The sequence below is a fragment of the Thunnus albacares genome, chromosome 16 (genome assembly GCF_914725855.1).
Source record: "Thunnus albacares chromosome 16, fThuAlb1.1, whole genome shotgun sequence".
In the NCBI taxonomy this organism is placed as follows: Eukaryota; Metazoa; Chordata; class Actinopteri; order Scombriformes; family Scombridae; genus Thunnus; species Thunnus albacares.
In genome coordinates this window covers 20923485-20948080 of record NC_058121.1, presented here as the reverse complement: position 1 = coordinate 20948080, position 24596 = coordinate 20923485, and the positions used below count along the sequence as shown (strand labels likewise).

General features: G+C 41.6%; 1 protein-coding gene across 3 annotated transcripts in view; it reads left to right on the top strand.

The window, feature by feature from the left end:
• ches1 (checkpoint suppressor 1) overlaps nucleotides 1-24596 on the top strand; it is a 59228-nt gene that overhangs the window by 14717 nt on the left and 19915 nt on the right. For 2 of the 3 annotated variants that reach the window (XM_044376917.1, XM_044376919.1), the window contains exons 2-3: nucleotides 10527-11126; nucleotides 24317-24468. In XM_044376917.1, coding sequence (XP_044232852.1) covers nucleotides 10545-11126; nucleotides 24317-24468 — 734 coding nt within the window. In that variant the 5' untranslated portion in view covers nucleotides 10527-10544. Of the gene's footprint in view, nucleotides 1-9146; nucleotides 9389-10526; nucleotides 11127-24316; nucleotides 24469-24596 lie in introns of those variants that run through there. The other variant, XM_044376918.1, reaches the window with a different exon arrangement.

The window sequence follows — 24596 nt, the reverse complement described above, 5'->3', positions numbered from 1 at the left end:
CAGGTTGCCATTTTTTTCCCCATTCAGCTTCGGCAGCATCAAAATTAAATTGTAGAGATTTGGAACTTGGTTGAGATGAGCAGTGTCTCCACAATGAGCATCCTGTCCTGGTTTATTTTTGTCAGACTTGCTTAATTCATCCATACTCATTTTAGTGCATCTTCTAGTGAACTTTTAAGTTGACTCTGGTGTTGCCCTGGTGCTGGAGACACTTACCATGAATCATTTCTGGTTCGAGTCCAGCTGGGGACCTTTGTTGCATGTTGTTACAGCCCTCCACTAGCCACACTAGCTGCTTTGTGAACATGCACCTATGCACAGTGTTGCTTTGTGTTAAATGCTAACATCAGCATGCGTTTGAGCATGTTAACACATGCTAATTAGCACCAAGTACAGGTGACGCTGATGAGAATGTCATTAGTTTTGCAGGTTTTTGGAAAAATCAAAAATTTGGCCTTTCAGCTTCAACCAGCTTTCAGTTAGGAAATGTGTTTACATGTGGAGTTTATGCATGGTTCCTCTGTTGGGATTGTACAGATATTCAGATATCTAAAAAAAAAAAAAAAGGTCAGTAGTAAGTAAAATCCGCCTGTAATATATTATTTATTTGGCTAAAAGCATCCATATTAACTTCACAGCAAGGTGCTAAAACTCGCCGCATGAAGAAAAAAGCATTTTAAACTCCCATACTAATATGATTCCTCATATCAATTTCCCCTTCTTTGGCCTGTTTATGAATTTGTAAACATCCTGAATTTTGTTTTGTCAGCATTCAGAACACGTTTGAGTTGACATAAGGTATCTTGTGCGGTGTTAAAAACAGCTTGTAGGAGTGGGAGGGAGGAGTGAAGGATGTAAGCAAGAGTTGTATCATCAGCAGAAGCCCGTACAGCACGTATCGTCAGCAAAGACAGGCCGGAGAGGACTGTATAGGCTACTGACAAACTGCTGCCTCACTCGCTTGTCCTTCTCTTTTCTCACTTCTGTTAAATTCCTGTGCACTTTCTCATCTCAAACACATTTTTTTTTTTTTGCTTTCTTTTTTTGCACACTTTGTCCGCCAAAGGTTGATCTAGTACAATCTTAAGTCCTTATCTGCTTTCTCAAAAATGAGGCCGTTCGGTTTCTTGATCACAAACTTCTTTCACCACCAAGTTTTTAGGTCATTTGCTTATTGATTCCAATCTACAATTTCAGCCAAATTTGCAAAAAAAAAAAAAAAGCACAAAGAGCAGAGCGAGTTGGAGAAGCCAGAGAGGGGCGGACCTTTGGAACTGGACAGGCTCTTCCAGTGGTTGTTGCCATGGTTTTTTGTTGTTGGGACAAACTGTCGGCCAGTGGCTGAGAGCCTGAGCTGCTGTTTGTTAAAGATAAGTGGAAAAGCCAGAGGGGAAAGAGAAAGAGGGAGACAGACAGACACAGAGAGCTGCTTTTTTTTTTTTTTTTTTTTTTTTTTTTTTGACTGCAGGACATCCAGCTGAAAAACACTCACTACCTCAAAGCTTCATCCACCCCACTCTCTCCCCCTCAATGTGGGGATCCCGATAGATCGTGCTCCCCTCTTTAAACAGTTCACCAAGCTTTTCTCCTCACGTTTCTCTGACCCGCAACCCCTCCCCGCCCCTGCTATCAAAACTCTGTTGGCTGTGCACTGGCCGCTTTGATATCGTATAGTGTTTCTGGCAGTCTCCCTCTCTCTCTCTCTTTTTCTCACTCTCACTCTCTCACTCGGTCCCTCTCTCCTTTCCCACAATATTGTAAAAGAGCACAGAGCGCCAACAGGGACCTGCTCACTGTCGAAGAGAAAAGACAGGGAGGCCTTAGAGGGAGTGAGGGAGGGACCGGGCGAAGGAGGGAGGGCTTGGAGGAGGAGGAGAGGAGGAAAAGGTGGCAACAGGGAGATAGGGAGTGCTATCTTTAATCAACGCTACTGTTATTGTTGGCATCTAGGATTCAGTAGCATCTCATCAAATCTGAATTCAGCACAATCTGCCCAATGAACTTCAACCTTTCTTTGCAAGTAAAATAAGTTAAAAAAATAACTTACTAACAGATGTAACTTCCTTACTTTGGCCTTACACCTCATATTTTATGAACTACTTACTCTGAATACTAGTACCAATTCAATTAGTTTTTTGGGAAATGTGCTTATTTGCACATTTGCTTATTTCTTTCTGAGAGTTAAACAAAAAAAGAGATTGATACCTCTCTCATGTCTGTGTGTTAAATATTGAGTGAGAGCTATTAGCCTAGCTTAGCATAAATTTAGCATGGAAGAAGGGGGGGAAATGGCTTGCAAGGGTCTCTCCAAAGTTAAAAAAAATCACCTCTAAAGCTTACTAATCAATACACTGAATCTCATTTGACTATTCCGTACACAAAAGGAAACAACGTGACCAATTTGAGGTTTAAGGGGGAGTGACGTGGTGGTGTAACTATTTCCTGACTAACAGCAATTTATCCTTCTGCCCTAGCATTTCTGCACGGTGTCTCAGCTGGTTGCCTGGCAACCCTAATGAGCACATAACATGTAAGCATGTCATTTTTCCCTAAAACTAAAGTTTAAATTTCTGTTTATGTACAGATTAAACATACCAGATACAACATGCTATTGCTGAACTGTATACTGACAGAAAGTGCAGTGTTTTTCCCCAACATGTCCAAAACTATTCCTTTAAGGCTCATAAGCTTAAATGATTGTTTATTTATTATTTTATGGTATGCAAGGTATATAAAAGTTTAATTAGTCAACTATTAACACTGATATGATGCATCTGACGCAAGCTGACTGTCTCACTGTAGAAGACTCACCACTCTGTTGGTTTTGTCGATCAGCAAAACAAAAGGTCCACCCAAGGTCGTAAAGTGGTTTCAGGACGTGCTGTTTCTTCCTTTAGCTGATGATCTTTGGCCTGGTAGAGACTCTGCCTGTAAGACAGCACATTAACCAGACAGCCAGGTATCATAACGGCCTTTCAGCAAGTTACTTTACAGCAGTAATGTAAATTATAATACATAATCTGCTATTGGCTACACTTGTCATCTTACCCAGCAAAAGCAATGATCAGCACCAGCTTAAAAATGACAAATCCGCTACCTGAACGTATGAGATTCTTTAGCCTCGTGTAACTTTGGAGGGTACACTGACTCGGCTCGGACTGAGTGAATGAGAACAGAATGGGCCGACCAAGTGAGCGAGAGAGCGAGCGAGCGAGCGAGCGTGCACGAACGTGTGATTTCATGTGGGCCCGTGGCGTGTCATAGCCATTACCATGGAAGTCTAGAGCCCTGGGCCGGGGCTTTTTTTAAGCTTGACCTGACTGTCGCAGTCAGTCCAACCCACTCCACCAAGGGACCTCCGGGCTGCACACACACACACACACACACACACACACACAAGTCACCTTCAAGCGTCCACATTCGCAACCTCAGTTTACTTTTGTGTGTGTGTGTGTGTGTGTGTATATGTGTGTGTATGTCTGAGTCTGATTGTTCGCCATCCTCAGAGAGCGAGGGTGAGCGTGACTTCATGATCGCTGGCTGCTGATGAATCATACCAAACTTACTCTGTGTTTGCCTGATGCAAATGTCTGTTTGTTTTGTTGGTTAGCCTACTTTGCAGGACGGAGGCTGTGTGTGTGTGTGTCGTCTTGAATTATTCACTGGCAATATTTGATTTTCTTCCACCATACATTACACGTGTCCTATCTGAGCTGTTGCCTCTAATATAGTTGAATTGTCCTTTTTTTTATTTTATTTTTTTTAACAAAGCAGTATAGTGTTGTTCTTTCAGCATAAGCAGTGGCCTCATTGATGTGTTTGGTGCTATCATTTTTCAATTTGAAAGTTCTGGGGCTCAGTTCCCCTAAATATACAGTATATTATGTGCTTATTATCTGCTTAGTGGGTTTGCCAATTGACAGATGGGGTAATGTTTAATACTCCAACAGAACAGGCTCTGAATTCTAACTTTTCTTACTGACAGTATGTTTATCATTTACATCAATAATTAAGTTGTTTTTTTTAACCGCTCACATTAGTGCTACGCCTCATTTTCGACTTTATTACAAAACTTACATCTCTGGTAGTTTCCTATAACATGTCTTGTCCTCTTAGATTGATGCATATACAGCAGATTATTATACTGAGGCTGAATTATTTCCTGATTAACCAATTAATCATTGAATTGACTATAAAATATTGAAAAGAGTAAAAAAAAAAAAAAAATGCAAATCTCAATTTCCCAGAGCCCAAGGTGGCATCTTCAGATTGCTTGTTTTGTCTGATCAGCTGCACAAAACCCAAAGTCATTCAATTATAATGATGTAAAACCAAAGAAAAGCTGCAAATCCTCATATTTGAGAAGCTGGAACGAGTGAATGTTTGACATTTTAGACCTTCAGGATTAATTGATTAAGGAGGGAGAATTATGAGACAATAGTGTCACCGTATTTTGCGTAAAATCTGCATTTCACAATATATACAGTAGCAAGCAAATTATCTACAATATGGTGTGATATTTGTAACTGAGGAGGAAGAAATGCCCCTAAAATAGGCAATATAGTTTTAAAAAGCAGAAAATCATCAGTTAATGTACTTTTTTTTTTTTTTTTTCATTAACTGTCAGTTTCACAGAATGGAAACAATATAATACAAATGTTTCAACACACACAGCTGCCAAATGGCTTAAAACTGGGAAAAAAAGGGCTAATTTTCTATAAAGTAGAACAGTTCCTGAGTTAAAATGTCTTTATTGAAGGAAGTCAGAGCATCTCAAATCGGTGAAAATGAAATTAAATGAAAAACTCAATAGCAGTTGGCTGCAAAAAAAAGAGAAAATAACTGCGTACATCATTATAAAAATTGTTGTAAATTTGATTAATCAACTGATCATCCGGCGCTATTAAACTGTGCACACACACTGGTGGATATTTGAAAAAAGACTCTTAAGGTTTAGTTTTTGAATGTCTGCTTTGCTTGTGTAAACCAGTCCTCAGAGGAAAAGAAAGTGTGTGTATCGTTGTGTATTTCCGGAGGCGCGCATGTTTATGCAGGCGTGTGTGACCGTGTGAGTTGCCAGGCAGCTGAGAGCAGCGGCCAGGACCGAAGGGTCAGTAGCAGTCCTCTGGGACACCCTGACCCTTGACCTCTATTCCATAACTCTTTGCTGCTATGGAGGACATAAAAAGAAGACACATCCAGACCTTACAGGATGTGATTGGTCCTGCTCTCCTTCCATAAAGCCCTCCGGATCCCTGATATTTGTCGTCAGGGAAAAGCAGGAAATACAGATGGAGGAGATGAGGGGTGGGGGGAGGCGGGGGTTGCAATTTCATGGACTGAAAACGGAGAACATCACAAGGCTTCATACAACCTGTGTTGACATATATGTAGCAGAAGTTATTATTTTCCAGTCTCCGAGAGAGTTCTCATTTTCTCTTTCTCTCTGTTGGTCTTCCTCTCCCTTTCCACCCATCCAGCGCATGTGTAGGAGGGATAAAGGTCGTCCTTTTGTCATCAAAACTCCAGATTAGTTTTGCCTCGGTGCATCTGACTCTCTGCTTTATCACTGTGGCCAGAGGAGCCACAAGGTTCAGCTCACCCCTCTGCAAAGTAATAACTCCTACCAGCTACTATTCCATTCTTCGCCGCTATCTCCTACACTACTATTACTATTCCATTCTGGGTTAGGGTGGGGTGTGGGGTGTGGGAAGGGGAGGGGGGGGGGGGGGGGGGTATTATTTTCATGGCACTGGTTTTATTGGGCTGCGTAGTGAAGACTGACAGGAAAAGCGAGGAGCAGGAGGATGTGACATGCAACATATGTCATGAGCCGCGATCAAACTGACAAAGTTTTAATAGTCGCGTCAGTCCGCAGAGGCCCCATAAATGTGCTGCTGACAGCATGTCATAAGCCCATCTTGGTTTTATTTTAATATTCCCGCATTGATGTGGTTTTGGGGCTTCTGTAACTTTCACTGAGAGTCAGTTTGGCTAATATTGCAGCAGGCAGGATCCAGACTCCAGCTCAAGACAATGAAATGAAGTACATTATTGAAATGTTTCTTCTGGCGTCGGCACACAAAGCGCTCGCGAGTCAGACAGAAAAAAGCTGCCAGCAGGGAATGGAGATCTTCTGAGGATTACGTAAATGTGGCATGTGATTTAGACTAGTATCGGAGAGAGCATGAATGCAGTGTAAGATGATTACGCTGTCAATTAGAGCATAGGAATTAGTCTACACCCTCTCTCTCGCTCTCAGAGGAGTTTGTTAACCTTCTCCCCTCGGTGTAAACACTGGTGGCCTCTGCCTCCGGTTATAAAGGCTTCAGAGGGGCTGCGAGCTGAGCTGAGGTCAGCAGGATTGCATCAAGGTCAATAACATTCTTCAAAATGAGCACATTTTCTGGTTTCTCTTTTTTTTTGGTCATCTTTAAAACATCAAAATCAAAGACCTCATCTCATTGAAATTTAATAGTTGATTGCCAAAAGAGCGTCTATTAAAACTTCTTATCAGCGATCGTGTCAATTGGTGCACTCCTAGCTCTTAAATTTAAAAAAGCACAGTGTCTCACCCCCCCCTTTTATTATATTTTATTATTAGACGAGACAGCAACAACAGAGGTTATTGATTTTTAAAATGTTTTGCTTTTAATGGCGCACCGTTGTTATAGGTGAGGCTCGATACGGCTGAGGCTGAGGGTGAGGACCTTTCGGGTTTGTCAATATCTTGTCAGACATCCGGTGACAACCAATCCCTGGCAAAAAAACATAACTGCTCCAAAACAATTTAGCTCAGATTTAGATTTCTAGTTTACTTTTTTAGAAGGACTGGGGTGGAAACTGGGCCACAAATTTTAGGAAGGATCCAGAACCTTAGAGGAGACAGAAAGGACATTTTTGGGTTCTGGTTGCCATTTAAGGCTCCAACTGATGGTTATTTATTAATTTTGCTTTTTATTTTTCCATTAATTTGCTAAATTTATGAAGCCACAAGAGCTCCATCAAAAAAACAATTAGGCATAAGAGCTCATTGTTGACATTGAAAATACTAATTTGACAAAACAATCCCAACTCAAGAGCCTCTTACTAGCTTTTTTGGGACTTTCAACTCAGTCACATCGTCTTTATCAGCAGATGGAGTTTGCTCAGTTGTTAAGTTAAGCTCACGGCTTGTGGCTAAAAGTTATCTTAACCCTATGTGCTATGGATAAAACCATCACTTGACAACATATCCATCCCCATGACAACTGAGCGAACTCCACCCGCTCATGAAGGCCATGTTATATGGTTGAAAGCTTCAGAAAAAGGCTTGTAAGTGGCCCTTAAGTCGCTATTGTTTTGTTAAATGAAATGAAGTGATTATAAAAGTTGTTGAAGATTGTATTTTTTTGTCAGAATGACCGTTTAGAGGGTTTATTCCATTTGCAGAGTCTGAGGAAGTTCAACACAGTTGCCACAGTCGTTTTCAGCCTTTGTTACCTCTTATGGAATCTATATTCATCGCAGCATAATAATAGTAATAGTCTGACTTAAGTGTACCACCAACCACCAGTTGTTCAAGAGTGGTGTTTTCAAACCGAGAAAACCATTTATTCTATGTGAATGGTGTCGTTTAAGGGTCCGTGTTCTCAGATTAGAGAGTGCAAACAGGACTGGCGTGGCGCCAGGCTCACGGTGAGAACAGAAACACACCTTACAGATCACAGCTGCTTTAAACTGCATCGGTATGCGCAGACAATTAACATGGAAAGTTTACTTATAGACAGATAGTCAGAGAGAGCGCACTTACAGTCTGATGCACACACACACACACACACACACACACACAAACGCAGGGGGAAAAAAACACATGCACAAGCTAAGCCAAATGTGGACATGCCAAACAGAGACGAACACAAATCAAAACAAAGCATGCAAACACAAAAGAGATCCAGAGAATGAAGAAGACAGAGAGAATAGCACAGTCCCATCTGTCAAACAAATGTGAGGATGCTTTTCACACACACTCGAACGCATTCACACACACATACACACACACACACACACAGCAGGCATCATTTAGTCTGAACTGGAGCGATATCTGCCTTTGTCCTTTAGCAGTTGGTCCTGAGGGGGCTTGCTGTAGAAGTTGCATGAAAGTTTGTTTAAAGCTGAGCAAGTGTGTTAAGCTTTATGAGAGCCCATGGGAAACATGGTGGCACACACACACACACACACACACACACACACACACACACACACACACACACATAAATGTACACACACACATGCATCCACTTATACACACACACACACACACACTCAGGCACGAGGCTTGGGCGGCAGCTCGCGCTGGCCCCAACCAACAGTGAGGAGTTTGTTGTCATAGCAACAGTAAAATGAGATGACTTTACTGTCAGCCGTAATGTTTCATGGCCCCCTTGCCGCTATGGCAACATAACAAGGAGGAGGAAGAGGAGATGGAGAGAAAGAGAGCTTCAGAGCCATCACTGCATTCCAGTGGACTCCTACCAGGAACAATGTCACTACAATGCCCTTACTTCCTTCCCAAGACAAACACACACCTGTCAAACACATGCATAAATACACACACACACACACACACACACACACACACACCTTGAAAAGCTTGTCAAACACCCTTTCCACCTCGCCCATCCCTTTGATTATGCGCTCACTATTTTCAGCTACGGCATTATCGTCACCGGGGCAATTTGAATTCATTATGCTCAATGTCAATATTGGTGCAACAACGCTGTACCTCAGACAGGTACAGCTTGTTGAATGAGCGTGCGTGCTGTCAGAAAGCGTGAGAAGTGAAAAGAGAGGAGAGAGGAGATCAAAGACACCCAGGCTCCGCCGAGCGTTTTCCCCTCCGCCGCGGAGAGAGTCGGATGGAGCAGCGGGGTGACTATAGGCTGGCTGACTATACGTGGAGCAACAGCGCAGCAGCTATACATCACAATTCTATATTTAGCTCAGTCCTTCCACTACAGCCTATCAACACTGTTAAGCAGAGTTATCGGCGCTGGTAAAGTGGAAAAAAAAAAAAAGGGAGACGGGGAGATATGTGGAAGAGCGACAGACACAGAGGAGCGAGGGGGAAGGAGAAAAAAAAAAAAAAAGAGAGAGAGAGAAAAGCGGTAGAACCAGAGAGGAGTTGTTTTGCTCTGTTGCCATGGTGACACGGCGGCCGGAGCTGTAGCGAACTGACAGTTGTCACGGCACAGCGGGTTGCCATGGGTGACAGCTGTCAGTCAATCACGCAGAGTGAGGGGACAGATCGGCCGATGATCACCTTGGATTAGAGAGCGATCGCACAACACAGGGGCCAGCCAGAACATATCTGGACTTAATCCCCATGTCCTAATGGCACTGCTCTCTGGTGTGTGTGTGTGTGTGTGTGTGTGTGTGTGTGTGTGTGTGTGTGTGTGTGTGTGTGTGCGTGTGCGCTTTCATATATATGTGTGCATGCTTTTAGTTTCGCCACGTTTTCGTACCAGTGTTTGTTTATGTGTGCGCTTCTTTGCCTAGAAATCGTGTGTGTGTGTGTGTGTGCGCATGCAAATTTCAAGTTCATGTTTTCTCTCGTGTATGTGTGTGTTTGCGTGTGAGCACGTGTGCATGTGTATGTGTGTGTCCAGACTCTGAAACATGTTCACAGGGTGAGTGGGGCAGATTACATTTTGCTGTAGCTACTGGCTAGGTCCTTCCCACAGCTGTCTGTGCTAGAGGACAATCAAAGGCCCGGTTGTGAGCCTTCTGATTGTGGTGTGATACTCAAGCCCGCTCCCCTTCAATTACCACACTCTGCCTCTGTCTAACGAGCACAGCATTGCTCTTATGTTAGTAGAATAATGGTCTGATTAGGATTGGGATGGTTTGAACTCACTCTAATTTGTTTCTTTTCTTTTCTTGGCAAATGTCCCAATCGTGGACATCTGTGGTGATAGATATCCTGCAGAGAAACTGACTATGGTGATGCTGTGAATCCAGGAGTTGAAGTTTTTTTCCTGCACTCATCCATTGTTCCAACCTTGATGATTAAATTCTACCCCGCTGAAGAGATTTTAAAGCACCGGCATAGCTGCTGTGACCCTGCAACTATTAGACCTTTAACAATATTCATGTGTTATGACAGCAACCTCATGTAATGTCAATACTTTCCTGGTACGCTGGTAATTAGAGGGTAGTTATACAAGGCAAGATTTCCTCAACCAACGAAGCACTAAATTTGCCATCCCAGTCAGAATTGGATAGAAAGCCTCAGAGAAAAATGATGATGTATACTTTTCCCCTCAGATCTAACACAGCCTAATTGGGAATGTGGTCAAAATCTTGTTGCATGTCTCCACCCTTTGGCCTTTAACAAAAATGAAGGCTTCATGTGAGAAGCCAACTGAATTTCATAAGCTGACCTCGTTTCTTTTCTCTGCTTTTCCTTTTATCCTCTCCTTCCCCTCTTGTCCTCCCCCTTCCTCCTGGCGCTCTCTCTCCTCCCTCTCTGCTGTCTCCCTCTCCAGGAGTGAGCCCTGGGCTGGATGGGACCCACCATGCCCCCCAGTAAGAAGGCCCAGAGCCCCAGTAGTGGAGCCAGTGCCTCGCAGGGCATGAGCCCGCCGTACCGGCAGGGGGACGCCGCCACGGCAGCATCCGAAGCCGAGGCGGCTGACCTCTCCCTGTCCCTTTCCGCCTCTTTCTCCAAGGCCGAGGACGAGGAGCTCACCAGCCTCTCCTGGCTCCACGAGAGCACAGACCTCCTTAACAGCTTCAGCCACTCAGGGCTGCGTAGCGTCTCCCCCCTACAGGACCCCGACGGTCAGCACCCCCGCTCGCCCTCCTCCTCGTCACCATCCCCGGACGACCCCCTGCTCGGCGATGCACACTCAGCGTACGACTTGGCAGCGGGTGCCAACAGAAAACCACCGTACTCCTTCAGCTGCCTGATCTTTATGGCCATCGAGGACGCGCCAAACAAACGGCTGCCGGTGAAGGATATCTACGGCTGGATTCTCGAGCACTTCCCTTACTTTGCAAGCGCCCCCACGGGCTGGAAGAACTCAGTGCGTCACAATCTGTCGCTTAACAAGTGCTTCAAGAAGGTGGATAAAGACCGGAGTCAGGTAAAGACATCAGCAGTTGTGTTGGATAATAATGACTTTCCTTCAAGCTTGTCAGCTGTGTATCAAACTTCAACACTTTTTGAGTATTTTATGCAGTGTCTCCATTGTTTTTGAAAGTTGACATTGAAAATACGGTCCGGTTCTTCTTCACTGTTCTTTGGCTCCTTTACTTATTCTTGATTAATAATGTTTACTGATCTATTCAGGAAATGAGGAAAGGAACTCATTATAGGCAGCATTTTATTTTATATAAGTTCTCTTATGGCTGCTTAGGTTAATACATGTATTAACCTAAGCAGCCAATGTTAAACATTAGGTTTAACATTTGCATTTTTCACATTTAGCTTATGTCCTTAATGTTCCCTTAAAATCAAGGGCAGAATGAATACTGTTAGCAGGCATCACATTTTCAGATTTTATCAGCTATTATAGTCACTTAATGTTAATTTCGTGATTTAGCCAAAGTACAAAGTCAAATAGTTTGCTTGTTATCTGATAAATATGTATTGTGATGCCTGTACACTCAGCTCAAAGTTGGATTGTCATGTAAAAAAAGAAAGGTCACTCTGTATCATTTTAGAATTTTAAAACATAGCGAGTGGATCTTTTTGCCATCAAACAAAAAGACCTGCAGAGTGAAGAGAAGATAATCGACCTGGTGTAAACTGTCGATCGGTTTCCAGGCGCGTACATTCAGGCTACATCGCAGTCGCAAACACCGACCGACATGACGCGCTAGCACCTGCGAACTAATAGTCGGAATACCTCGGTTATACATTTAAGAACATTACAGCAATATTTTAAGATCATCTTAGTTCTCCTGTCATATTCAGGTTTGTTCTGTCGGTATATGAGATTACGTTAGCTAACATTAGCTCAGTAGCCAAAGCGGAGACTAAAGCAGTCATCACTATTTTTTACTACTTTTCAAACATTACTACAGTTAAAGCTTTTTTTTAAAAAATATTTTGATAATGATTATTAAGCAATTTTGAATATTCCAGTAATGAAGCGTATTATCTGAGCTTATTGATCTGTTTTTCTATGTGCAGATGAACTCTGAAGTTGTAGTAAAATATTTGTCATTGACATCGTCGAGAGTGGTGAACTTATTTATATGTTATCTATTCTTTGGTGTGATTGAAAACAACATTAGTTATATGTCACTACAGACGTTATATTTACCCTCTGCCATTTTTGAGTGTCTATATTCTGAGTGTGTACATTTATCTACTATGTAGTGCTGTCAATGGAATGAAAAAGTAGTGTTATTCTGGTGTAATTTTTAATTAAAAAAAGTTTTGTGTATGCCCCCTTTCGAATGGAGGAGTGACACCCTAGACCAGCCCCAGTGTAAACAATTTTTAATGATTTTTCATCAATCATATTCAGAATACTTATATGGCGTAATAATACTGCAGCCACATGGTAAATACGGGCCCCATTATTCGCTCTATCATGTGTGGTTATAACTTATTTCACACCCAGACAGTTATCAGCGGTTTGCAGGCATATCCAACTTGAAGTCAAACATATTCTGTATTTTGTCTACAGCTGTACCAGATTCGGCCTTATCAATAGTTGATGATCTCTGCTTTCATAGTTCTCTTTCACTCTGACGTTCTGCGCTTCCCCAGTGGGAACAGCATTTCGCTTTTGATTTAAGTCTTGATACAGTCTTTTATACTGGCTTTCCCATCCAGATTTTACTCCATTAAAGACTCGGGGTAAACGGGGAATGAATCCCTCACTCAATTAGTGCTAAATTAATACTGGAGGATTTAATAACACAGATGCCATCAGACTTTAGATTTCATCTCGCCCGAGGGTGTTGGGGGGTGGGGGACAAACAGCTAGGATCAATGCTGGCTTTGCGTGTTTAGCTGATTGAGATTATACTGGAGGATATGGGAGCTCTTTATGCTTTCCTTGACCATCAAATGAACCTGAACTCTTCTTTTGAGTGAGCTGTGTGTGTGTGTGTCTGTTTCTGAATGTGTGTGTGTGTGTGTGTTAAAGAACAAAATGGATGAAGGATGAAGAGAGGACGTGGTGTGTGTGTGTGTGTGTGTGTGTGTGTGTGTGTGTGTGTGTGTGTGTGTGTGTGTGTGTGTGTGTGTGTGTGTGTGTGTTCATGCACACGCCCTCATGCTATGCTGTCATCTGGCCCTTGACTACAACGGCACAGAGTTTCTCTTGTATACATATCTCCATAGTAACTAGGTTGCAGTTGACATAAAAGTATGCTGTTGCTGTAGCAACGGGAAAACTGATTTGGCTTTACTGACTTAGGCGTGTGTCTGTGTGTGTGTGTGTGTGTGTGTGTGTGTGTGTGTGTGTGTGTGTGTGTGTGTGTATGAGCTTCAGACGGGCACTGAGGTGCTGAGTGGGGGAGAAGGAGTGTATGTCCTCATCTTGTGTTATATGCACATATGTGCTTGCGTGTGTGTGTTTGTGTGTGTGTGTGTGTGTGTGTGTGTGTGTGTGTGTGCGTGCGTAGCAGCATGTGTAGAGGTGATTTTGGCAAGGACAGCCTGTCTTGTCTTCCTGTCACTGCACACCATTTAAGACAGCACGCTAATTAACCCTTCAAACCTATTCCCCTCTCTCTCTCTCACACGCACACACACACACACACACACACACAATCCCAAAAACACACAGGGCATGTCTGACACACAAACAAACAAGCGCGCACACACACACACACACATATGCACACTCACAAGCATGCATGAATGCTTAAAAGGACTCACACACACAAACGCGTGAGCACCGTGCCGGTGTAGAAATGAGGGCACATCTCTGCAGACTCCTACTCTACCTGCCAAGTGCTGTGCTTTATCTGAAGCTGCAATTACAGAATCTCTGTAATTTTAGTCAGACTCCGCCATTCAAAGCTTTTCACTGAGAATATCTGCATGTGAATACTCTTTTTTTTCCTCCCTGCTTTTCTTTTTCCTTTACCTGTTTATGCCTTTTTTGAATTGAGCATGCAATTACAGGGTCTAAGATATTTTTTTCTTTATGTTGCATTATATTTTACTCGCTGATCGCTCCGCAGAGGAAGAAAAAAAAAAAACGAAGGATTTGGTTAAGGGGAGGTCAAGTTATCGTTGTGAGAGATACAGACGCAGAGAAAGAGGGAAGCGGGGAGACATGGCTTACTGTGAACGCACCAAATCATATTTCCATCAATTTACAGAGGTGGAGATTAATATGACAGTGGCCTATTTGTTCCAGTGACTGTATTTCTGGGTCATATCCAGGCAGATGACAAGATGGGGACCAGTTTAGAATAAGCTTGCTGCTCCCTGTGTGTGTGTGTGTGTGTGTGTGTGTGTGTGTGTATATTTGTGTGTCGTGTCAGTTTTGCGTGTGGGAGTGCAAGCTTGCGTGAGAGAGCGTGAGAGAGTGTGAGTCCTACGGTTGCCATGGCTTTGTTTACAAACAGGATTCTTCACTGTGCAGAATGACATGCCTTAATGACAAGTGTTGTTGCCCTCAGACTTCTGGATCAGTGCTGAAGATCAGTGTTGTAACAGCGCAATACATACACACACACAGAAACACTTATACACACACACACACACACTCACAGTGATATATCTCTCAAAGCCTCTTATGAAATCACCACAGAGAGAACAGGCAGTTTTGTAATCTAAGACTCACTATGAAGTCTCTCGGTGTTGCACTTAAGTGTGTCACCTCTAACGTAACCTTGCCCCGTTCAGATGAGAAGCGTCCTTGATTCTTTTATGTTTTAACTCGGGAGCATTATGAACTGTAGCATCTGGAGTGAGCCGAGATCTGTCCGCCTCAGGTGTTTCTTTAAGTTACCGGCGTGTTGTTGTTGTTGCTGCTGCTGCTGCGGCTGTTTTCTCTCAAATCACAAACAAATTAATGATTTTTTTTCTTGATTGCATTTTCTTTAGATGCAGGGTATTTGTAGTTTAAAAGTATTTTATTTCAAAATTTAATTAGAAGATAAACCCCTTGAGACGCACCATCTCGTTTTCAAGGGGGGTCCTCGGGCGCAGAACATAAAAAGACACTTGTATGCAAGTCAACAATGAATCCACAATTAAACTCAGACGGAAACTGGGATCAAAAAAAAAAAGAAATAAACGTGGACAAAAAAATTCAACTTGTCACGGTGGGTTTTTATTATCGGTGTAATTTTGTCCTTAAACAATTTTTCCAACAGACCCAATTTGTTAAGCGAGTCTAACAGAAGACATGCGTTCCTTCGTGGGTGACACAATGAAACTAATAAACAGCAACAATGAGGAAATACTTTGGGTTCTCTTTTTTTGAACATTTCTTTTAAAGCTGCACAATATTTTTATATTTACAAAGTGTCTTTCAGCTCAATGCTTTGGTTTTAGGGGCCTCAACTTTACTGTTTTGGTTAACTCTTAGCTGCAGCATGTAGCTGTTTCCAGAGAACGCTACTCGCCCATTGAACTTGCTATGAAACGACTAACAGACAAGAGTTAATGGCTAACATACTGTCATAGTGTTGGTCATAGTGTTATCATTCATCAGGTGCCCAGACGTTGCTCCGTGTCTCTTGGGTGTCATTGGCTAACATGTTCACCATGACAGCTTTATAAGGTGATAATATGTCAATGTTGTGTTAACAGCTTGTTCGCTGTCCTCAAGTGGGCCAAAAAAATCAAATAATGCTGCTTTATCGGCTTTGTTTTTGTTATCTTTTTTTTTTTTTAAAAATATTGTTTAAAACTTGTGTGTTTGTTTCTGGCATTGTGAGTCATAAGTATGGTGACAAGCCTTGTTGCCAAATACCAGTTTTTTAGTGTAGCCTTGGGGAAGCAGTTTAAACATCTGAAACACCAATACTTGGTGATAGGAGTGAGTGATAGGTCCCTAGAATAATATTATGATATTTCAGGGTATTTCTGCAATAACGATATTCTTGACGATATGACAAAATACTCCTCGTGGGATTCTTGGCTCCCCTCATACTCAACCGGGTGCCTCTGCTTGAGGTGGTGAAATAAGTTTGTTGTATTGCCCCCTTTTTTGTTGTTACAGTCTTCTTGCACTTCTTACATATTACGGTGGTTTGTTGTACATCTGGTCTTTTGTAACCAAACCACTTCCACACCACTGAAGTCACTCCTCTTTTTGGAACTCACTCGTTGAGCCACTAGCGATGTTACTTTCACTTTCAGCCATGTTTGTTGTTGTTGCACTGCATAATGGTGTTATGTCATTAGATCAACAAGTCAGAATATTGCCATTATCACAATATGATTTTTTTTTGTATCATATTAAAATTTATACTGACATTATCGTGAACAATACAATATGGCACCACTCCTACTCTTGTAGAACTTTCACAGGTGTGAAATTGATGCCACCATAACAAGCCAAGGAGCTAAAACCCAAATGACCTTAATGAGATTAACTGCCAAGTGACAGCATATCATACAGTAGGTAATCTTAGGTAATAAACAGATATGTGCATATGAATGCAGAATCTGTAGGCAAGGGACAAAATTTTGGGATCTGGTTTCCATTTCTGTTCCGACGATTTCTACAGGAACATGCTTTGTTTGCATGCAGGTAAATAGTCTGTGTGGGGAGTGAATGCATTAGCTGAAATGTCGTCTGGACCTAAAACACCTACAAAAAACAATTAACTGAGTGTAAACTGGCTACTTGTGAAACAATCTTGAAACATTGTCCATTGCCCCCCTGAGGGTATATCGTCATTGGATAGACGACGGGCTCCAAGATTGTACAGAAGGTGTTTTGGGAGATGCATACATTGGATACAGTGTTTTTACATTTGAGACGTTTGCATTAGTCACAAATATAAGCCTCTGTTAGGTTGAAAGAACAGTTGCACATTGTAAAATCAATAAAAAATTTACTGTCAACCGGACAGAATATTTTTCATACGAGCAGGTTAGAAGCGTCTTTGGGGAATCTTGAATCTGGTCTTCAAAACATCAGTAAGTGTCAGCAAGTTTTCTCTGTATTTATCTTTGAGGAAAACAGCAGCAGCCCTTATCTTTGACTTTAATGTCATCACCAATGCAAAAGTCTCAAATATAAAAATGGAGGACTACACGAGAAGCACAAACTGGGGCAAACTTTGGACTAAATTAAAACCACATGGAAAACAGGTTTGGTACTTGTGGAAGAAAACTCAATTAATAACACCTGTAGGAGAAATTTCCACATATTACTCTGCTCAGTTTTTTTTTGATGTACTGACAAACAAAAAAAGCTTTTTCTCTAACCAACATTAACTTTTACACCCAAGAGGACCCCATTGTCCTGTTGTCTCTTTGTTGTCAAACGGCCTTCAACAAATACAGAAATGGCCTGTTTCAAGCAAAAAGAAAAAAATATCCCCCTTCGTCTTCTTTCCCCCTCACTCTGCCTCTTTTCTCTCACTGTTAGAACATTTGCTTCCTCTCCTGTAATTCTTGTCACTTCATGCGCATAAAAAAAAAAAAAAGCTTCTGCTTCATTTCTGAACCATAGACCTCATATTGTTTTTCTTCAACTGTACAGAATATCTTAATGGTTGTTCAGATATGTATCTGGTCCACGCTGTACTAGTTCTACAGCATGCTATATTATTAATCCTCTGTTTATCTGTAAAGTATATGCACAGTAAGTAATGATGGATCCTTGTATCACAGTGGGTTAATCAGGCTTAAACACAGCCTGGGTTTATGCTTTTACTCCCAACTGTGGACATCCATCATTACAATTGTATGCAGTCGTAATACTTTAGATTGATTCTATAGGTTAAGTCATATTGCACATAAAAATGTACAGAACAAAGCCTCTTACGCTGATGCTTTGCGTGTTTCTCTGCACATAGTGGCAGTTGGATGGTTAGTGTTTGCAGCTCCGTGCTCTCAGTGCATCAAAAGTTGTTTTTGTTTTTTTCTTATCTCATCTGGTTACTAAGGTGAAAACAAAATGTACTTTCCCCTTTCATAAGAGCCAATATGAAAGGTTAAAATGAGCCTCTACAGTAAATGGTCATTGTTAATAATGATTCAGCTATTTAAAGCAGTAGTTTGCACGGTGTAAATACACGGTACATAGCTGCATTTTAAAAGCTGTTCAGAGTACTGAGGTAAATTAAAAATCATGTAAAAAAAGACTCAAATCAACAATGTGTTGGTCTGTCTCTCAGTGTTGTCTGAGTTAAAGGCGCAATATGTAAGAATTATGTAAGAATTAACAGGATGTGAAGAAATAATAAAACGAGACCTTCACCGACTTTCATCAACATTAGCTAACGTTAGTTAAGAGATGGAGTCCGCTAATGTCCAACCCCGAGTCGGCTTTAAGCTAACATTACTGCAAAGCATGTGAAATCTATTGTGATATTGTGGTTTTAGCAGGCTAATGTTAGCGCCGTGGCTCACTCGCACTGACGGAGTGCGAGCACGTGCGCGAGCAAACAGCTGCTGACTGCGGCTCACTTTTAATGGCCGCCGGTGTCATTAATGAGATGGAATTTCTGATTCTAACTTATTTTACCTTTAACTATACTGTCTGTGGTTCCCAACTACAAGCCTATTCTTTTATACTACAGATGTAAATCTTTAGAATCAGGTCACAAGTTTAGTTTAATTTTTAAAAAAGGCTCAGTTATTTTCTAAAACAGCTGGTCATTGTAGTTTTTAGCAGTAGAAGTAAAGAAGTAAATGACACATTTACTGGCATCTATTTTAGCAATGGAACTCATGATGTTTTCATATCTTAAAATCAAAGCCACTGACCCCTCCATCTATCACTACATTTCAAGGCTTTGAGATCGAGTCTGTGTCTCAATTCAAATATCTAGGAATCATAATAGATGATCGTCTCTCTTTTAAGCCTCACATTCAGCAATTGGTGAGAAAACTGAAGTTGAAATTGGGTTTTTTATTTTTGAAATAAGTCTTGCTTTTCCTTTGACGCCAAAAGAAGACTTGTTGCTGCCACCTTTATGTCTGTGCTGGACTTTGGCGATGTTATATGCATGCATTCATCTTTGCAATGCCTACACGCACTGGATACTGTCTACTATGCTTGAGTTGGATGGTCTGCCTTGTCCACCCATAGACTTAACCATTGGTATATTCTTATTTATAAGGCCATTCTTGGTCTGCTTCCATCCTACCTACAGATCTATATCCTTCAGGAAAGTATGAGAAGTCACTGTCTTCGCTCCCAGGACTTATTCCTACTATCTGTCCCTAAAGCCTGTACTGAATTTGGAAAAAGGTCGTTTAAGTATGCTGCTCCCTCTGCTTTGAATCAGTTGCAAAATTACCTGAATCTTCAGGAGCTGGTCTCACTGGATGCATTTAAAGTAATTCTAAATGTCTTGGAGGCAGGCACATCTGGCTGTAGATGTTTTGACTGATTCATATTGCTCCTGTTTGATCCCTGATGTTGATGACTTGCAACGAATACTGATGAATATTTTTAATATTTTATGAGTCTGTAATGTATTCTTTATTTTCATTGTAAATTGCTATATGTTTGTTTTTATGTCTGCAGCCCCGTTAATTGTGCTGCTGCCTGTCTTGGCCATGACGCTCTTGTAAAAGAGATTTTTAATCTCAATGAGACTTTTCCTGGTTAAGTGGTGCTCTAGTGAGTGTTTCCAGCAGCTGGACGGTGTATGTGGAACTCACTACAGTGGCCGTGTTTTTTGCTAGGCTTTGGCTACACAAGCAGTACTTGTCATTAAGAACATGTCATTGTCTGGTTTGATCTTTTCATGGGATTTGTTGACAATAATGTCACCAGTATTAAAGAAATATCTGAATATCTGATGATCTCAAAGTTGTCTGTTAAATATGAAGCTAAAGCCAGTAGCTGTCAGCTTAGCTTTGCATAAATAGTGGAAACAGCTAGCCTTGCTTTGCTGAAAGGAGAAAAAAAGATCCATAGCAGTACCTCTAAAACTTACCAATTAACATGTTATATGTTGTTTGTTTATTCTGTTTGTAAAAAGGTTAATAAGTGAGCATTAGAGGTGCTAGTAGGCTTTTTTTTTTAGCTTTTGGACAGATGAGGCTAGCAGTTTTTATGCTAAGCTAAGTAAACTAAGCTAACCGGCTGCTGGCTGTTGCATCATATTTAAAGTACAGACATGAGATTGGTATCAATCTTCTTAGTTTACTCTTGGCAGGAAAGTGAATATGCATATTTCCCAAAGTGTTTAACGATAAATTGGTTAGTATTAACAATTTAGTATTCTTACTCTTTCCTTTTGTATATTTTTGTGGATTTAATCGTCTAAAATGAAGTGAACCATCTTGGTGGATTTTTAGTCATGATATTCAGTCATGTTATAAATCTGTGGTGTTTTGTATAATACGCTGGTAGCCTACTAGTATTAACGGTTAATGTATATGTGAAAAGATAATAGTGCAGTCAGGAATGCAGTAGCAGTAGTATAGTATTACTAGCAGGGTCAGTGGCAGCAGGACTTTTTAATATCTCCTATTTCCAAGGGAGACCAGCCCCCACAGCTTATATAACACAGGAAACAGATGTTGGCAACACACAATCATCTCTCTCTTTCTCTCTCTCTCTCTCTCTCTCTCCCCCCGCTTTTGTCTCCTCTTTCTTCCCCTTTTGTCTTTTACTCACACTATGACATGTCCCAGGCAAGTTGCCGTATGTATGTAATCTTAATCATGAAACTACCTGTACATTTCTCAGTATTCTGCTGCTTTAAAGCAGAGAAGTGTGTAAAAACTGCTGCTTTCATTAACAAAATTACTACTAACTACTGTAGTGACACAGACACGTCATTAAATCCATTTCATTTAAGGTTAATATTGCTTAAACCAGAAATTCTAAATTCCTAGTCAGTTTTACTCTCGTACTTTATGAGATATTCCTTAAAGTGGGGGTTAATGTTTCGAGTTGTGGATTATTTGTTGTGTAATCCTGCTCTTTGGCTGCAAACGCTACAGTAATGTGACTCTTTTCCAGCACATACAGTAGATGAAGCACAAATAAACACATCATCCAGAGAATAGTTCACATCTCAGACGAGTAAGACCAGATGGGATCAAAGGACGGAGAGAGGAAATAATATAAATGTAGATCAGAAATACGGTTTCAGGTGACTGTGACAACCGCGCAGTCCTCTTTCACCTGCAATAACGCTCTGAGATTCACCTTTGTGGAGGTATCCTATTTTTAAAATCTGTCACACTGTATCAAAGTTGAACCTCACAGAAAAAAAACGCATCTCTGACCTCAAATACTTTTTATGATAGTTTGTCAGAAAATGAAAAGTCCATTTCACCTCCTCTCTCACTTCCAAACCCAGATGATGCTTGTTGCCAAGGCGACCGCCATAACCCAGGTGACAGACCCTTCCTGTGAGCTGCACCCTGTGATTGGCCTATCGACCGGGGGTGGGGGTGGGGGGGGTCTACAGATTGAGCATTTTGATTGGCTGGCTGGTTGGCAGAGGCAGGGGCCCCGGCAGACAGAGATTGTGTAGAGAGCCTTGATTTAATCGGCTGGCAAGCGGGCAGACAGTAGGAGCACATGCACACATACACACACATACACACACACATATATATATATATATATATATATATATATATATATACAAACGGCTGGCGGGCTCTAGGTGCAAGGGGAAATTTGGCCCAGTGGGGGTCACCTCTGTGGGAGCGAGTGTATGTGTGTGTAATATCATGCTCTCCAGGAGAGGCGTTGCTGGCAGTAATAGAAGCACTCCCAGGAGCAGACCACGCTGGGTAATATCACACTCCCTAGGGAACTCGGCATACACACTCACCCACACACACACACACACACACACACACACACATACACACATACAGCAAAACATGGCACATATGGCCTGTGTACAACACGACTGACATACTAATGCAAAGCTCCAGACAAGGGGGACACGAATCAACAGTGCACACACATCCTATTAGCTTCTTGCATTCTTACAAGGTCAGATGCTGTAGTGAGTTGTTGCACAGTTTTCGACTGATTCACCGGACATCCTGGGATCTGGAGACACAAAGTATGAGTTTAGGCTCTGCATGGTCATCACTCATCAGAAATGATACAGTTTCAATCAAGGAGTTTATAAATTAGGAAAAGTTAGAGATTTGTTTTCCAGCAGGTCAGATGTCCATGTTTATATCTCTGCAGTGACAGTAATTTACTGGCTTTATAATATTTCACGTACGTTCATACAAAAAACTAGGTGGGTACTGTGTGAGTGTTTGCTGTCATTAGTGTGATACATTAAATAACTTTAATATAGCTCTCCCTTTTAACAAGGTTCAGTGTATTTAAGTGGTTCCCAACCTCGGGGTCACTTTTATTCCCACTGACAAACTTAAGAAACAGCTATTTAACAGATTTCTTTTAACTTACAAATGATCCCAATTTCCCAAAGATCTCTTAAATTGATTAAGCTTTTTAGAGTCTTGAGGTGTTATCTCATCTTTTAAACATTCCATGTCAGCCAATTTATACATTTATATATCAGAAATATATAGATTGTTGTTTATTGTGTCAGTTGCTGCTGGAAATACTAAAGTTTTCACGTAAATAACATTAAGTTTAACCCTTGTCTCTGATTGGCTATTCCTCCTCGGAACACACATGTGATCAACCATGTGATCACTTAAAGGTTAGCCCTATACTTGCTGCAAGTATGAGCACATCTCTCGTTTTACCCACATGGAGCATCCTTAAGTGTATTTCTCATAAGTTTGATAAATAGGAGGCCCAGGACCCTGCAAGAGGTCGCAAAATAAATCTGATCGGTCACAAAGTTGATTAACGTGATAGGAAAGCCAAAAAAAAACAACATTTCTGCTAAATATTGCAGTAATTTTGCTTTCTTTTCTTGTAAATAATTTAGCCAAAAAACAGAAACATGTCTTCCCAGAAATAGTGCCCCTTGTCACTTTCACAGGGACTCTTCTTTTAGGTAGAAAATAGTTACAGTCCGTAGACCTCACTGTTCAGAGTGAACGGGGACACACTGTTGAATTTTTTATTTTTATTTATTTATTTACAGGTGGGGGGGGGGGGGGTTGAAGCAGTAAGGTGTGGATTTACCCACAACTTTAATACAAAATTCACCTCAATTTTTAAGAATTTGTCTCCAATTAATGCTCGCAAGCGTAGCTGTGGCACATCTGACATTTCTTTCCTAATAGATTCCTCGCGGTATTTACAAAAAAAATCTGAAGCCTGAAGCCATGACATCTCCCCTCCCCGTAGCCTGTACCTGTATCATATCACAGAGCACTACAAAGTGAGCTGAACACGAGGCAGGACGGCTTTAATTTTATATTTACTTTGTGCTCTCTTTCTCTCTGTCTCTCTCTCTCTTCCTGCCATTCTCAGTCTCTGCCATACACAAACTCTAGATTTTGCCACATTCAGATGACAAGGCAGATGAAAGCGCGGTGAAGGCTGAGAGAGAGATAGAGAGACAGAGAATGTATTTTCATGGCGGCCCATCCGAGATCCCTCCCCTCTCTATAATCTATAGGCTGGTTTTACTCAGATTGGGAGCCGACAGCTTCATTAGGTGGGGGGGGGGGGGGGAGGAGAGGGAGGGCTGCTTTGATCTAAAAATACACACCATCATCGCCTCTGGAGTGGAAAAAGTTAAAGAGTTTCCCTGTGTCTTAATCAGAAAAAGCTTCATGTTTTTTTCCGAGGAGAGGCGGATTGGAAAATATTGAGCGAGGTGGCATTGAGGATGTATTAATTCTCATTCCTCCGAGTGTTATCTGCCTTGGGAATATGGGAATGTTTGTGTGGCTGATGTTTTTTTTTTTTTTTTTTTTTTTTTTTTTTGGGAGGGGGAGGGAGCCAGTAATCTATCAGTGTTTGAGGCCAGTACATGCACAGAATGTGGTTTTTCTCAAGGTCTTTCTCTCAGTGGGAATGCAGCATTGCTGTGTGTACAGGTGGTTTGGTAAATAAGAATCCGGCACAAGGTCTGGACTTTGAGCTTGTGTTTGGGCTTTGGACTTTGTTGGCTCAGGTCAGTGTGCTGCGCTGTGTTTGTGATGTGCTTTTGAGGGGCCCGATAGTGCTTCCAATAACATCTCTGTCATCTATCTCCCTGTTCCCTCTCACCCCCTTTCCTTACTCTCTACTTCTTTCTTTCTTTCTTTCAGAGCATAGGCAAAGGCTCTCTGTGGTCTATAGACCCGGAGTATAGGCACAACCTGATCCAGGCGCTGAAGAAGACGCCGTACCATCCCTACTCACCCGGCCTGGCCACCCCCTCCACTTCCCCACCTACCCTGCCTCAGACATTTCACCACAGGTAAGGTGATGTTCGCTGATTGGTTGATTGATTGATGAGTTGATATGAAATATGTGATTTCACTAAGCTGTCAAACTCACTGTTCTAGCATTTTGCATATACAGTTTACAATGATAACGGTGGCAGAT